General features: G+C 36.1%; 1 protein-coding gene across 3 annotated transcripts in view; it reads left to right on the top strand.

Annotated features, from left to right (window-relative positions):
* The first annotated feature begins 6,990 nt into the window (after positions 1–6,990).
* Positions 6,991–17,676, top strand: part of LOC105666794 (aminopeptidase N-like) — a 28,692-nt gene continuing 18,006 nt past the window's right edge. Inside the window, exons 1-6 of one of the 3 annotated variants that reach the window (XM_048407883.1) lie at positions 6,991–7,009; positions 8,473–9,158; positions 9,538–9,993; positions 10,516–10,699; positions 10,970–11,129; positions 17,080–17,161. In XM_048407883.1, coding sequence (XP_048263840.1) covers positions 8,680–9,158; positions 9,538–9,993; positions 10,516–10,699; positions 10,970–11,129; positions 17,080–17,161 — 1,361 coding nt within the window. In that variant the 5' untranslated portion in view covers positions 6,991–7,009; positions 8,473–8,679. Of the gene's footprint in view, positions 7,010–7,492; positions 7,619–8,472; positions 9,159–9,537; positions 9,994–10,515; positions 10,700–10,969; positions 11,130–17,079; positions 17,162–17,676 lie in introns of those variants that run through there. The other 2 variants (XM_048407884.1, XM_048407882.1) reach the window with 2 other exon arrangements.

Below are 17,676 nucleotides of genomic sequence, written 5' to 3'. Positions count from 1 at the left end.
AACAATAAACAATATAACAAGATTCGACACTAAGCAACCACTACCACTATTCTTAATAGAACTTGAACCCAGAATCAATAACAAGGAAATATATGATATCAAACAAATACTAAACACAATAGTAACAGTCGAACCACCACGACACAAAAAAGATATACCTCAATGCATTCGGTGTCAACAATACGGACACACTAAAAACTACTGCAACAGAAGCCCAGCCTGCGTCAAGTGCGCAAAAAATCACTTAACTGCACACTGCCCATATTCAGGAAAAATAGAAAAAGTTAAATGCTTCAACTGTAACGGTAACCACCCAGCCAGCTATAAAGGCTGTGAAGTAAGAAAACAACTACAACGAAAACTGTTCCCGCCCCTACGAAGCAGGACAAGCACTAACACACAAGCCCATCATGACAGCACAAAACCTGAAACATTACCAAATACAGAGCAAGCAATAAACACCAAACCTATCAGCACCAACACCATTGGTGGTCTAAGCTATGCTCAAGTAACCAGCCAACCAACACACACACATAACCAATACCACAGCAATAGTAACAACGACACTGCAGAAATCAAAGAACTGCTCAAACAATCCATAAAGAACACCGAAATGCTAACCAGAATGATAAGCGAACAAAATGCAGTACTCAAACAGCAAACCCAACAAATCACAGTCATGCTACAACTAATTACAAACGTGCTAAGCAAAAAATAAAAACGGACACTCTAAAAATAGCAGCCTGGAACTCAAACGGCCTACAACAACGGGCCCTCGAAACTAAAACATTCATATACAATAATAATATAGACATATTACTTGTCTCAGAAACACACTTCACTACAAAAAGCTATTTGAAAATACCATACTACACCATATATGATACCAAACACCCCTCAGGAAAAGCTCACGGAGGGACAGCAGTGATAGTCAGAAACGACATCAAACATTATCTTCACAGCCAAGTTAACAAAGAATATTTACAAGCAACCACTGTTACAGTTCAAACTAGCAGCAACCACTTCCAGTTGTCAGCAGTATACGTGCCTCCGCGACACAAAATAACAACACAAATGTGGGAAGAATACTTCCAGGACCTAGGGGAGAAGTACATCGCAGCGGGAGACTACAACTCAAAGCACACGCTCTGGGGATCAAGAAACATTACACCTCGAGGTAGAACACTGGAAAAATACATTAGAAATAATAACCTCAATATATTATCCACAGGAACACCGACACATTGGCCGACTGACCTGAACAAAAAACCAGATCTTCTGGACTTTGCAGTTACAAGGGGACTAAACACAAATAAACTAAAAATAACACCCAACCTCGAGCTCAGCTCCGATCATACACCCATAATAATTGAATACAGAAACAAACCAATTCACTATAGCAAACCAGAAACACTATGCAATAAAACCACCAATTGGCAAACTTTCAAAGAAATAATAGAAAGCAAAATAAACTGCAACATCCCGTTAAAAACTCCTGAACACATAGAACAGGCAGTAGCAACATTGACAGCAACTATTCAGGAAGCAGCAAGGACAACCACTACTCCCGAACCAACCAGCAGACAAACAATAACAATACCGCAAGAAATACTTGACAAAATCAAAGAAAAAAGAAAAGCAAAAGCAAAATGGCAAAAATACAGAACCCGAGAAAACAAAAAACACTTAAACAAACTTGCAAAGGAAATAAAAAACAAAATAAAGGAGCACAACGATAACGAATTCTCAAAGTTCATAGGGACACTCTCCACACACGAGAACACCAACTATTCACTATGGAAAGCCACGAAAAAAATAAGGAAGCCAATAATACCCGTCCCGGCAATCAGAAAAGCAGATAACACATGGGCAAGAAGCAACGAAGAACAAGCTGAAGAATTCTCCAACCACCTCTACAACACATTCACACCACACATTACCAACAACAGCAACCTCAAAAGTCATACGGAGGAGGATCCACAAACCACTGCTACCACAGCCGACAAGGAATACACCATACCTAAAACATCGGCACAAGAAATTAGAAACATAATTGATAAAACAAAAAACAACAAAGCGCCAGGAATCGACCTAATTAATGGTAAAATCTTAAAAAACCTTCCGCCAAAAGCAATAAGACTAATAACAGTAATATTCAACGCAATTCTAAGAATTCAATACTTCCCCAAACCATGGAAATTAGCACAGATCAAAATGTTACATAAACCAGGCAAAGACCCGCACCAAACTGCATCTTACAGACCAATATCACTGCTTCCAGTATTTTCCAAAATACTGGAAAAGATAATATACGACCACATAAAACCAATAATAGAGACAAAAAAACTAATACCGGATCACCAATTTGGTTTCAGAAACAAACACTCCACGATAGAGCAAATGCACAGGCTTATAAACGAAATAATAGTAGCACTAGAAAACAAGGAATACTGCACAGCCCTCTTCATAGACATAGAGAAAGCATTCGATAAAATTAACCATGAAAGTCTACTACAAACAATTAGGAAACAATTCCCGGAGCAAATACACCACTTAATAAAATCCGACCTAAGCTGCAGAACCTTCGTAATAAAAATCAAGGACACACATTCTCAAGTTAAAGACATCAAGGCCGGGGTACCACAAGGAAGCGTCCTAGGCCCAATACTATACACATTATACACGGCGAACATACCAACAACTACCAACAGCACAGTATTGACATTCGCGGACGACACAGCTATACTAGTCAGGCATACTAACCCAGAAACGGCAGTCAAAATACTACAAGAACACATCGTAAAAATAGAAAATTGGCTACAAGAAAAACAAATAAAAGCAAACCCCAATAAATGCAACCATATTACATTCACGCTACGGAAAAAGACACCACCAAACATCCTATTGAACGGCACGCATATAACGCAAACAAAGCATGTCAAATACCTAGGACTCCACTTAGATCAAAAACTCACCTGGAAACTACACATCAAATCAATAGTAGAAAAAATACAGAAAACAAGAAGACAAATGCATTGGCTAACAAGCCGAAAATCCAAACTAAGCACAGAAAACAAGTTAAAAATATATAAAACGATCATAAAACCAATCTGGACGTACGGAATACCACTATGGGGGACGGCAGCAATGAGCCATATAAACAAAATAGAGGTAATACAGGCTAAAATCCTCAGGACAATAGTAAACGGACCTTGGTACGTCAGAAACGAAGATATACGAAGGGACCTGGGAATGCCAACGGTCAAGGAAGAAATCAACAGATACTCCGAGAAATACAAATTAAGAATAGCAACACACATAAACCGGCTAGCTGCGGAAACATACAAAATCACAAATATGGACAGAAGACTAAAAAGGAAGCACCCAGCAGACCTTATAAAGGACACAACCTAAGAAACACGAGGATGGTACCCCGCTGGGGGTAGCCACCAACATGCTAATTTAACCGTTAAAAAATTCCACCAAATGTCCAAATTGGACAAATTGTGAATTTTAATAAATAAAAAAAAAAAAAAAAAAAAAAGACCTCACGAGAGAAAAACTTTCCGTCACGATGATGCTGCAGAGGAGAACTATGATGGGGTGTCTAAGGACACGACATTGTCGGATTCGTGGAGAGATTCGGAAAGAGATATATGAAATCAAAAAAGTTCTAAACACAATAGTAACAGTGGAGCCACCTGGACACAAAAATGACATACCGCAATGCATACGGTGTCAGCAATATGTACACGCAAAACATTACTGCAACAGAAACCCGGCGTGTGTTAAATGCGCAGAAAAGCACCTAACAATAAACTGTGCATATGTAGGAAAAATAAATGAAGTAAAATGCTTCAACTGCAATGGAAACCGCCCAGCTAGCTACAAGGACTCTGTAGTCAGAAAACAACTGCAACGTAAACTGTTTCCGCCGCTACGAAACATACAACACAATACAATGCATACAATAACATACAATAACTTACAAGCGCAACAGTACAGCACAGAAACTGAGACAACATCAAATTTACAGCATGCCATGAACATAAACCACAGTAACACTAATACCTTTGGTAGTCGAAGCTACGCGCAAGTAATCAGCCAATCGCCACCCCTAGCCAACCAAAATCAGAACAATAACAGCAACGACATAACAGAAATCAAGGAAATGCTCAAACAATTCATCATAAACACCGGAATGCTAACAAAAAAGATAAGCGAACAAAACGCAGTTCTCAGACAGCAAACGCAACGAATCACAGTCATGCTACAACTACTTACAAACATGCTAAACAAAAAATAAAAACGGACACGCTGAAAATAGCAGCCTGGAACTCAAGCGGCCTGCAACAACGGGCTGCAGAAACTAAAACATCCCTGTATAACAACAATATCGACATATTACTTGTGTTCCGCCGCGCAACACATCTGCACTCCATACCGCGCGGCTTGACAGCCGACGGTCTACGTGCCGTCCTTCGAACCTTCCATAGACCCAAGGACCCACCATAAAGTCAAAATCCTAACTGCATTGTTCGCACATATGGTTTAAGTCAAGCTGTTTGCCTGAAAAGACTTTCCAATTCTAGAAGTGTTTTCAGCTTGTTTCTTAGAAGGGTCCTTGGGTTTATTACGTGTTCTTAAGAAGAAGAAGGAAGGAGAAAGGAAGTAGTTACCTAATGGGAAAAACGAAATAATTGCCTAGCGGAAAATCTGAGTTTCCCTATAAAATATGTCGCCTAGGACCCAAGTTGGTAGGAGGCTTCTTCCTTCTATCTTCTTCCCTAACATTGGTCACAACCAATCGGCATCGCGGATCATTGCCCTCACTTTCCTAACTAAAAATGTAAGCAACGAATCCGCGTTCTTTGTTCAAAGGGCACACCCATACCGAGTTTTCCTCCATACTCACATTAGAATAAACTTCAGAGTTCCTTCATCTCTCACGGTGCCTAGAGTTCCTGCAATCCCTATTGCTCTCACCGTTCCTATATCTCTCAGAGTCTTCCTGCGGCTCTCAAAGTGCCTACAAGGCCTAGAGCCTCCTACTGCTCTCACAGTATTCAGGAGTCCGACAGCTCCTACAGCTCTCACAGGCCTAAAACTCCTATAGCTCTCATTCTCTCATCTAAGAATAATCCTTCTCTTCGTTATCTATATCCTAATCAACGGCGTTACTACTTTGTGTGATTGTATAAAGTGTTGGAAATATGTATCTTTATAACTCTGTGACTCCCAGTGTTATACCACAACTACCCCTATTATCCTAACCGAAATAAGGGGATCGAACTATTCGTGGTGTCGATTATTCTAATCGTAACGGGAATTTACGACTCCCGTTGACGCGTATTCGAACGACCGCGTCTCCCCGCGAAAGCTTGAAAATACAACTTGTTTCAGAAACACGCTTCACTCCAAAAAACTAAATGAAAATACCATACTACACCATATATGATACCGCAGTGATAATAAGAAACGATACTGCACGGCCCTCTTTATGGACATAGAGAAAGCATTTGACAAAAAAAACCACGAAAGCGTACTACAAGCAATCAGTAAACAATCGCCGAAAGAAATACACCAATTAATAAAATCTTACTTAAGCAGCAGAACCTTCGTAATAAAAATCAAGGACACATATTCTGAAGCTAAAGACATGAAGGCAGGGGTTCCGCAAGGAAGCGGCTTAGAACCAATGGTATACATATACACGGCCAACATATCAACAACTACCAATAGCAAAATACAGACATTCGCGGAAGACACAGCTGTACTAGTCAGGCACACTAACCCAGAATCAGCAGTCCAATTACTACATCACATAATACAAAAATCGAAAAGTGGCTGCAAGATAAACAAATAAAAGCAAATCCCAACAAATGCAACCATATTACATTCACACTGCAAAAACAGATACCACCAAACATCCTACTGAACGACATGCACATAACACAAAAAAGGCACCCTTAAAGGTTCCCTTTAGATACACAACTCACATGGAAGCAGCATACTAAATCAGTTATAGAAAAATATAGACAACGAGGAGACAAATGCATTGGCAAACAAGTCGAAAATTCAAATTAAGTATAGAAAATAAATTAAAAATATCAAAACAATCATAAAACCAATCTGGACGTACGGAATACCACTATAGGGGACAGCAGCAATGGACCATATAAACAAAATCGAGATAATACAAGCTAGAATTCTTAGAACAATAATAAACGCACCCTGGTATGTCAGAAAGGAGGATATACGGAGGGACCTGGGAATACCAACGGTCAAGCAAGCAATCAGCAGTTATGCGGAAAGATATATGGCAAGAATAGCAACAAACCCGAACCGGCTAGCTGCGGAAACGATCAACACCTCAAACATGGAAAGAAGACTGAAAAGGAAACACTCAGCAGACCTCACAAAGGATATAATCAAGTAAACGCGCGGATGGTACCCCGCTGGGGGTAGTCAGCCACATGATAATCAAACAGTTAATTCTTCCAAATGTCCAAATTGAACAAATTGTGAATAAAAAGAAATGAATAAGAAAAAAATACAATCGGATTGAATAACCACAATTGCTTAATTGCGGCTATCATTAGAATCTAGATTACAATGTTAGGAGATTTTTCCAAAGTTCCAAAGGGAAGGCTTCGGTGTCCTTTCATCTCCGACGTATATAAATACAAATAAATATAAAATATCTAAAACGGAGCACTGGTTGTAATGTAGTATCGTAAAAAAAGCCTGATTAGAATTCGATCAAAACAATGTCGTCTGTCCTCCAAACAATGTTAGTTTACATAGGGAAAAAAGCCTATATGACTAAGGTCACCTAGTTCTTGCGGTGCGTTGGCATGATAAGATTAAAGAAAAGAAAAAATAACGCTAATGGAGGGGTTCGATTTGGGTTCAAAGAGTGTTGACCGAGAGGACAAAGCTAGTCGGGAAGCCGAAGAGTAGAGTTGTTAGCGTTGTCGAGTTGCGAGAGTGCTTGAAGTAAAATAAGGTTGTTACGTTCAGTTCCAGTTAAACCATCATTGTTCTCAGCCTAATTAATATCTGTTTAGTTTCTTTATTGTAAATAAATTATAAATTATAAGTAGTATGAGGAAAAATGTATACCTCAATTTTCCGCGATATTACAGTAATTTTTAATAGATGAAACATATTTCTATTTGGATTTTATTCATTTACTTGTGTTCAAAATAATATGAATTTGTATAAAAATCCACAATCTACAAGGAAATTAATCGGCATGAAGAAACGACCATAATTCATAATTTGCGTATAAAATTGTTGTGGATTGGTCGTGTTAAGTATTGACTAGTAAGGAAAGCCAAAATAAAATCGTAGCCGTTTGTCAAGTATATTTAAAATGAATAAATATACGTGTACAGAGTCCTTGATACAATATAAATCTCATTATCGTTCGTCGCGGAGATTGTAACCCCAAAATCTTCTACACTGACGTCACTTTAGGCGACACATCGCCACCCTGGTAAAGAATTTCCAAAAACAATACCCCCACCATCTATTCCGTTGTCCTTGCATAGTATATAAACCCCGAATATTGATGACTAAGTTAGTCTAAACTGTGAGCCGATACTTGAACATTGTAAGTCGTACCCAAGGGTCTTGGACTCTTGAGAAATAAAGTTTTTTGTATCATCAAGAGAATTTCTTTTTTACGCGACAAGATACTCGTTAATGTCGATACAGACCATTCGATAATTCGCAGCTAATCGCCTTATACTCTTATATTCTTATATTTTCGCTCGCGATCGCGTCCGTATATTTATACCGATTGGAGGAGAGCCGGAACATTTAAATTTGTCGTTGTTCGACGGTTGCGCGTAGCGGTGACATTGTTTTGCCCGGAGTTTATTTGCTTTTACATTACTCATAATCTAACGGTCTCGACAATATGAGGCAAAACCAGAACATGATTCGTAATGTCCTTTGACTCATGTTCCACTACAAAATTATATGAAGAAAAACGATTTAAATATAAAAAAATATATTTCTGATGTAATAAAAGAGGTCTTCTTAAATTTTAGAGTTCTTCAGCATTAGAAAATTTGAGATATCGATGAAATGCCAGTATTTATTTTTCATTCACCGTGTTTTACATTATTTTACGCATTAAAGACCAAAATTGGGCGTTTACGTACGATTTAATTTATACACTTTTTAATCCATTTAAATTAATGAATTCCTTATTTTCCGACGATTTCGAGAAATTGTTACCAAAATATTAATTTCTATTTCGATCGAAATATGAAAGTCATAATGATCGGAACTATTAAGGAAGTTATTAAGTTTTCTTCTTATCACTAAATCATTCATTGGATTACGCGTATACGATTCCATCTATATTTCTTACGTTATTATCTTCTCATTCGTAACTCATAAATATTTGCAACCGAGCTGAAACGTTAGATACAAATGTACATTGAAAATCTATTGCAGGTTGCAGACGATTCTGGTGTAGTATTTAATTACATACGCCCAAATTAACATTTCGCGTGATTTAGAAGTAAAATCGAGTAAAGAAATTTCATCAACATTCACGAGCCGAAAGAATAATATATAAATAAATAATATATTTTACAAAATAGAAAATAAACGAATTGTGGGTCTTCCAATGGATGCGCTTGTTTGCCGAATCGATCCAAAATGGCAAGAATATTGATACTGTTCCTTATCAATCTGATTTTCACGAATCTTCTACTTGGAGACGTGATCAGCTCTCAAGTCGACGAACCAAGCTATAAACTACCAGTAGAAGCCAAACCAAATTTTTATGAGCTAGATTTGACAGTGAATTTGAATTCAAATTTATCAGAAACAGACTTCAAATTTACCGGTGAAGTGAAGATCTACATTGTAGCTGAAATTCAGGATGCCCAGTCAATAACACTGAACATGAAGAACCTCACTGTCAAGAATATTACCCTGCACGATTTAAACAAAGCTGCTATTAAGGTGAATAGTTTTACATCTGACGAAGTACATGAATTCTTAATTATTACGCTTGATGACAAGCTTAAGAAGGGAAACCAATACTTGCTTACTGTGAGCTATTCTGGAGTCGTGAACGATCAATTAACAGGATTTTACAGGATCAGATCTGCCGACAAAAATGGCAATCTAATGTAAGAATACCTTCTTATATAGTTCGCAAGCCATCTCTTAGATAAATTTTTCATTTTATATATATTCATTTATATTCATTTTGTAATTTCATTCATATAATTTTTTATTGGTATTAAAAAGAATTTTGATAATATTGAGTATAAGAGCATGATAAATAAAAGAAACCAATACAAGAAATAAACGCTGTTATGAAATTATGTAATATTATTTAAAATTAGTTGAATAGTTCATTTTGAACCTAATTGGCCAGAATCTTTTGCACACCATCATTTCTCTTAATAAAGCGTAAAGAAAAATTACGACTAACTGTTGCATTTTCTCGCTCATTTTTTGCTCGAAACGATCAATATTTTCGAGAACTTTATTTTCATGTTGCAGATATGTGGCTGCAACTCATTTCGAGCCAACAGGTGCACGGTTAGCATTCCCTTGTTGGGATGAGCCTGCTTTCAAGGCACGCTTCAACATTTCTATAACCCATCCGAAATCTTACCATGCGATTTCAAACATGCCTCCGTTGCCAGTTGAAGAACCAAAAGTGGAAAACGACATGGCGACAACTAAGTTCAAAACAACTCCTCGGATATCCACTTATTTAGTGGCATTCATAGTCTCCAAGTATGAATGCAACGAAGATGGTATGTTCAGGGTGTGTACTAAGCCACAGGCAGTGAATCAGACACATTACGTCTTAGAGAAGAGTAAAGAATTGCTAGACGCTTTAAATGAATATACCGCCATCAATTTCACCCATTATATACCAAAAATGGATCAGGTATCGCTGGAGGACTTTCCGCTAGGCGCTACAGAGAATTGGGGCCTCGTCACTTACATGTAATTGTTGCAGCACGTAATCAAAGTTGATCAAAATCACAATTCGATTTAGCAGGTCAAAGTTCAAATTTCAAGGGCGAACTCATCGAATTTTCGACCATAGCGTATGAAAGTTTTTAGGAATGGATGATGAATCAAACAAATAACATACCAGTAGAGTTTTAATGATGCGCTTTCATAAAACTAGAAATTTTATTTTTAAGAAAACCAAATGTCATGGCTTTTTGTCTACATAAGGTTTATACATATGTATATCTAGTTTAGTAATCAAATTCAGCAACGAATAACGTTTACAACTGCTAGGCTAACGTTAAATACATTCTTTTAAATTGTTCCAAATATAAAGAGCCTTGCCCTAAATTCCAGATTAAGAAAATTCTAAGTGCAAATCTCAGTGACAGTAAATAAATTTTAAAAATAGTCATATCTCATATATATATCTGCAACTAATACAATATTAAAATCTAGTTAAAAAATATTATATTTTTGATGGCAAACTTCGATCGAAACTCTTCATTTCAGGGAGTCCGCTCTTCTTTATCAAGACGGTGTTACCACAACTTATATGAAGCAAAGTATAACTACGATTATAGCTCACGAATTTACGCATCAGTGGTTTGGAAATCTTGTTAGTCCAGAATGGTGGACGTGGATTTGGTTGAATGAAGGATTTGCAAACTACTTCCAATACATTATTATTCATAAAGTAAGTGTAATAAATGTGTCTTCTACTTATAATCTATTAATTTGTTATAATAGAATTGTTATAAATTCGATAATAAATTTCTGTTGCATTCAAAATTTCAATTATCAGTTGCTTATATTTTATATGACTATTAACATAGCTATGCATTCTACGTATGTTTCTGACCTCTACATCAATTAACAACTAATATATCTTTCACCATTAAATTCTCGCCGAATACTTTAAACGTATTCTTGTATCATATCTAGTACATTTGTAATATATATGTAGGTACTACCCGAATGGCGATTAGACGAAGTGTTTGTCGTTGACAACATACAAGGAAACGCTTTCATTGTAGATGCAGGTGAAAATTCGCGTCCCATGAACATGGACGCGAACACGCCTGAAGAAATTAGTAACTTGTTCGACGATATTGCGTATCAGAAAGGTAAGAGATTTTCTCATTGTTATTAGAAGTAATTCCCAATACATATGTTCGAGAATATTCAGAGCAAAGTTCGACGCAACATTTTTAACATCAGATAAAAGATATAAACGAATACGATGTGACCATTAATAATTTCTATTTATTGGCAAATGTCAAGGGCAAGAGATAATAGGTACCTATGTATTTTATCAATTAATTAATATATTAAACCTTAAGCCAAAACATTATCTGGCAAAAATAAAAGGTGAGACTTTCGACAATAAATAGTTGAGAGACGTCCTATAACGGATCTGTTAGTAATTTTTACCAAATTTAAATTCTTCATGCGGAATCATCGAAATAAAATACACACGTTGTTGCTCATGAAGTACAATACATACGCTATAATTCGCGAAAATATATGAACTCGTACGATTATATTGGTACGATTTATAAAAAGATCTTTTGATAAAATATTTAAATAGAAAGTTACAAAATGTTTATTACAAGTATAGACTTTGCAAAGATTAACCAAGTATTCCAACAGTCAATTATTCATTGCACTATTTACGCTGTTCGTTATTTTTTACTTGCAATAAGTATATTTCTTGCAATAAATTACCTCTAATTATACTTTTGAGTTGATTACAAATTTTACCAACATAATCAGGTAGTTATGTTTCATCAATGAAATTTCAAAAAGGTTCGAATAACGTACATAATATATCTATCCATAATTTTCAAAAATTTTCTACGGCAAGTGTTCACATACTTTCATGAAGCACTTTAAGCATTCTAGTTCTGCCCGAGCAGCCGATCTAAACGGATGTGCGAAACAGTGCTTCAGTGAAAGTGCGGCAAATGGAAGAGAAAGCGGTAACGTAATCAGCCATCGCCAAATGGTGGAAAATGCAAATTCCACCAATAAAAATTACAAGTAAAGGCGAAACATTATACATAAATAGAGACACAAGCTCTACCATCCCAAGGCAATCAATAAACGAAGAACAAGGGTGTGCAGTTATAAACGAAATAGACATGGAAACAACACAAAACAATGATGAGAACTACGAACTAACCCACCATGAGGATAGCTGGAAGGTGGTAACTTCCAGCAAAAAACGAAAAGTAACACCATGCATAAGCTGTAGGAAAGCAATAGTAGCAGATAAGCAACAATGGCTACAAGAAATCAATCTCCGAAACTCATTTAGCGCGCTGCCAGAAGAGAGAGTAACAGATTCAGTTGAAAAACCAATAATCGGTATCGCTAAACCACCACCAATCTACATAGATGCTGAAATAATAGACCCTCCCCCCCTTGAACTACTAAACAACACCGCAGGGAAACTAGTACCATACCTAAAACAGCAGCACAAGAAATCAGAAACATAATCGAGAAAACAAAAAACAACAAAGTACCAGCAATCGACCTGATCAATGGCAAAATCTTGAAGAACCTTCGGCCAAGAGCGATAAGACTAGTGACCATAATACTCAATGCAATATTAAAAATCCAATACTTTCCTAAACTATGGAAACTAGCACAGATCATAATGTTACCTAAACCAGGCAAAGACCCACACCAAACTGCATCTTACAGACCAATATCGCTACTTGCAGTGTTTTCCAAAATACTGGTAAAAATAATATATGATCGCATAAAATCGATAATAGAAAAGAAAAAATTAGTACCAGATCATCAATTTGGATTCCGAAACAAACACTCCACAGGCATCCACTTGTAGTATCGAGGAAATTCAGGTATAGATTTTTCCTCACACTATTTATAATTTGTAATTTATTTACAATAAATTAGTTATACAGATATTAATTAGACAGAAAACGATGGATGTTTAAGTTGAACTAAATGTAACACTCTTACCTTAATTCGACCGCTCTCGCAACTCGACAAGCTAACAGCTCAATCTCTCAGCTACGCTAGTAAGTCACGCAACTTCACAACGCTAAGCACTCAATCTTTCAACAACGCTAACAACTCTCGCAACACGGCAATGCTAATAATTCTACTCTTCGACTCCTCGATTAACTCTGACCTCTCGACACACTCTCACTTCTTGATTAACCGCTCAACGCTTTCCGATCAACGGCTCAACGTTTCTCGATCAACAACTCTTTGAATTCAAATCGTCTACCTCTATCAGCGTTATTTTAATCCCATCCTGTTAACACTCCGCAAGAACTAGGTGACTTTAGTCACATAGGCTTTTTCTCTGTGTAATAACAACCGAAGGACAGACGACACTGTTTTGATCGATCTCTAATCAGGTTTTTTTTCTTACGACACAACATTCAACCATTCCTGACCATCACATCTGCCCTCAGAAGTGCTCATCTTCACTGCTCTCACTTACATCACTAACATCAACGATACACCACTTCATGTGGACGCCTGCAGTGGAAGTTGTACGCGGCCCCCCGTGTTCGCCTTCTCGTTGCACTATGTAGCGGATATTCTGCAGGACTTTCACCACGCGGCACGGTCCAAATGCACAGGCTCATTAACGAAATAATACTAGCACTAGAAAACAGACAATACTGCACAAGCCCTCTTTATGGACATAGAGAAAGCATTTGAGAAAATAAACCACAAAGGCCTACTACAAACAATCAGGAAACAATTCCCGGAACAAATGCACCAATTAATAAAATCTTACTTGAGCAGCAGAACCTTCTTAATAAAAATCAAGGACACATACTCTGAAGCTAAAGACATGAAGGTAGGGGTTCCGCAAGGAAGCGTCTTAATACTATACACATATACCAATACTATACACATTATACACGGCCAACATACCAATAGCAAACCAACTTCCAATAGCAAAATACTGATATTCGCGGACGACACAGCTGTACTAGTCATACACACTAACCCAGAATCAGCAGTCAAATTGCTACAAGAACATACCACAAAAATAGAAAAGTGTCTACAAGAAAAACAAATAAAAGCAAACCCCAATAAATGCAACCATATTACATTCACGCTACGAAAAAAGATACTACCAAACATCCTACTGAACGGCACGCATATAACACAAACAAAACAGGTCAAATACCTAGGACTCTATTTAGATAGACAACTCACTTGGAAACAGCATACTAAATCAGTAATAGACAAAAGATGGACAACGAGGAGACAAATACATTGGCTAACAAGTCGAAAATCCAAATTAAGCATAGAAAATAAATTAAAAATATCAAAACTATCATAAAAGAAATATGGACGTACGGAATACCACTATAGGGGACAGCAGCAATGAACCATATAAACAAAATAGAGACAATACAAGCTAGCATTCTCAGAACAATAGTATACGCACCCTGGTATGTCAGAAACGAGGATATACGGAGGGACCTGGGAATACCAACGGTTAAGCAAGCAATCAGCAGCTATGCGGAAAGATATAAGGCAAGAATAGCAAGAAATTCGAACCAGCTAGCTGCGAAAACGATCAACACCTCAAACATGGAAAGAAGACTGAAAAGGAAACACCCAGCAGACCTCACAAGAGATATAATCTAGTAAAGAATTAAACAAAAGGAAGAAAAAAACAATCCTAACTAAAACTTGCCCTTAACAAATCAGCTGTTTTCGTGATCATAGACCAACCCATCACTAGCTTTCATCCGCCACAACATCGTCACTAAACTTCAATGATTTTTCATCTTTCGAACAGTTAACATCTCTTTACCGGGTTTCTACCCTTAGATCAGTCGCCTACTTAATTGTCAGCAATGTCGTTGCTGTTATTGTTCTGATTTTGGTTGTCCAAGGGTGGCGATTGGTTGTTTACTTGCGCGTAGCTTCGACTACCAAAGGTGTTGGTGTTACTGTGATTAATGTTCATTGCGTGCTGTAAATTTGGTGTCGTCTGTATTCTATTGAAGGATCGATGGTACATTGTTGAGCCTCTTGGTACTTCGGCTTTCTCGCGACGTTGTTTATAGTTCTCCAGATATCTCTTAGGCCTTTCGTCTACTACAGTTTCCTAAAATTTGAAATATGATAAGAAGTATTAGATTAGAATAACTATTGCTTGAATAAATTATATTATAAGTTTCAATTCATTAAATTATATTTTATGGAAAAACTTTTCTATTTCATTTATGACTACAGCTACAGACTACAGACTACATATGTATGCAGTTTGAGGATAAATAAGCTCTCCATAACGTCATGGTAAAAATTTTGTTAAAAAAATGTATCATAACTGGTTTCACTCCACAAATCAAATTAGTTGATTCCATATCTATTAGTTATTTATAAGTAATTTTGCTGTCATAATATTATAATACTAATACAGAATATCGTCATTATTTATTAACACATAATTATTAACTGTGATACTCTAATTAAATTGCAGGATACTTTTGAGTTCTAGTGGAGATACATTAGAATGGCGTTGATTATATTTCTTGAATATATTATTAGTATGGCAATTAATTTATTAATTATTAATATTAATAATTTCTATGAAGAACAAACGTTCAAAGAGAATAATATCAAGCTACATAGCGCAGATTATTGAAACAAATTAATATCTTGTCAATAAAAATACGAGAAATATTTTAAAAAAGAAGTACTTTACTTGTCTACATTAAAATTGGAAAAAATAAGTTCATTATATTGCATTAAATAAATTACTTAATGATAAAGTTGAAAAGTGTTTTACGAAAATGTAATACTAGTAGAATATTTAGCAATCTAACACAAATATGATAATGTAACATTGTAAATGGTAAGCAAACTTTTAATGGAAGAATGGACTTTAGAGGTGGAATTTCTTGAGGATTGTAGATTAATTTATTGAATATCTCTCTGTTCTTATGACAACATTTTCTCTAATCTAATGGAAATGATTTTCTAAGCTCAAGACGTTAATGTAAAGATGAACATCACAATCGCCAGATTTTCCAGTTCTAAAGCATTAGAAAAAATAAATGAATTAGAAAAATCATTAATGGTGAAAATGCATTATTTGCTAATAGTATTTATAAGTTAAAAATTTTTTGCACGTGTCACGTAAAAATGACAGGAAAATAATAATAAAAAAATGTTGGTTTCTTGAACCAGAATTCGATATACCTTTATTCTATAATAAGATTATAAGTTTGCGATTAGACCGTTACCGAAAGACTGAAGCCTCGATCAAGACCAGCCCTTCTAGATATTGGTTTATCTTATGCCTACATGTCGAATTCATATTCCTTTGGTTTGTGAGTTGGTGTCGTGTGCAAGGTAGTTCAGGTTTCTCGAGTCGGGTGTAGATATTTGTTGACGTTGCACACACATCGCATATAGAGTTAACTGGAAAAGAATCGTACCTACTGTTTTATTGCATTATATTGATATTATAAAATCTAAAAAATATAATTATTATAAAAGATTTTTACCATTATCATTTTTGCTTCAAGAAATATAATCGAATATGAGAACAAGGATATTTATTCAAAGACTAAAATATTATTATCAATATAATTTGCTATCTTACATCGCTCCTTGTAGTTAGAAGATTATCGTATAATTTAAAAAAGAATGATATAAGTCGACAATGGTCTGCGTAATATTCATATTTACATATAATGGAACAGTGAACGGTCAATATCTTTTATTGCTGAATTTATTCAAAATTTTTAAATGAAACATATGAAACGTACGCGACTCATTTGGTGAAGCATTTTTTAACATGAGAAATGCTTAAATTGAAAAGAATTTTTACTATTTCTCTTTTGCAATGCTTAATAACAATGCAATTAACAAAACTAAAACTAAAAAAAAAAACAAATAAGATGCATATACAGATGTATATCATTTGATCCTGGAAGAAATCTAGATATTGTTTACATATGCATGTTTTGAATAATGAATAATAAACATAAATAATCGCTACTGAATAATGATCATGAATTAATAAAAACCAATCTCTAATGTGTATCCATATCTTTGCAGCGGCGTCAGTTATTCGAATGATGTCACACATCTTGACAGAAAACGTTTTCCACGAAGGTTTAAAGGAATACCTGAAGCAGAAGTACGTATATTTAAGTCATTTATATGATATATATGTCGGGTTTTCGTTAGAAATTTTAGGCGCGTAATAGTTAATAAGTTTAACGAAAGCTATCGACAACGTTCTTGGGTTCAATAACGAATCCACGGTCAACAGGAAAACTCTTTGTACAATAGAATATATTTTGTAGCACGCAGACACGTTAACTGAGAAGCTGGGTTACTTTCAGATTGACTGCCTAGACGATATCAGTAAACTCTCCAAGGTGATTGCAAAATAAAAGAGAGATACGGTCACATTTGTGAATTACATATTGATCGGGAATATCAACAAAATTCCAAGCGCCGTTACTAGGCAGTCCCGCGTAAAACCAACATTGCTCCTGGTCGGGGCTTGATTGCTAATACAGCGTGTCCCTCAATATCGGTACTTCTTCTCTTAGATGAAACACGGTCCCGTGACTGTGGCCACGTTCGGCGACCAGTTGTGTCACCTCGAGCCCAAGTATTGGGGATCTTCCCAAAGAAAGGCCCGAT

Source organism: Bombus terrestris, chromosome 7, assembly GCF_910591885.1.
Source record: "Bombus terrestris chromosome 7, iyBomTerr1.2, whole genome shotgun sequence".
NCBI classification, from domain to species: domain Eukaryota; kingdom Metazoa; phylum Arthropoda; class Insecta; order Hymenoptera; family Apidae; genus Bombus; species Bombus terrestris.
This window is presented reverse-complemented; position numbering and strand designations above follow the sequence as displayed.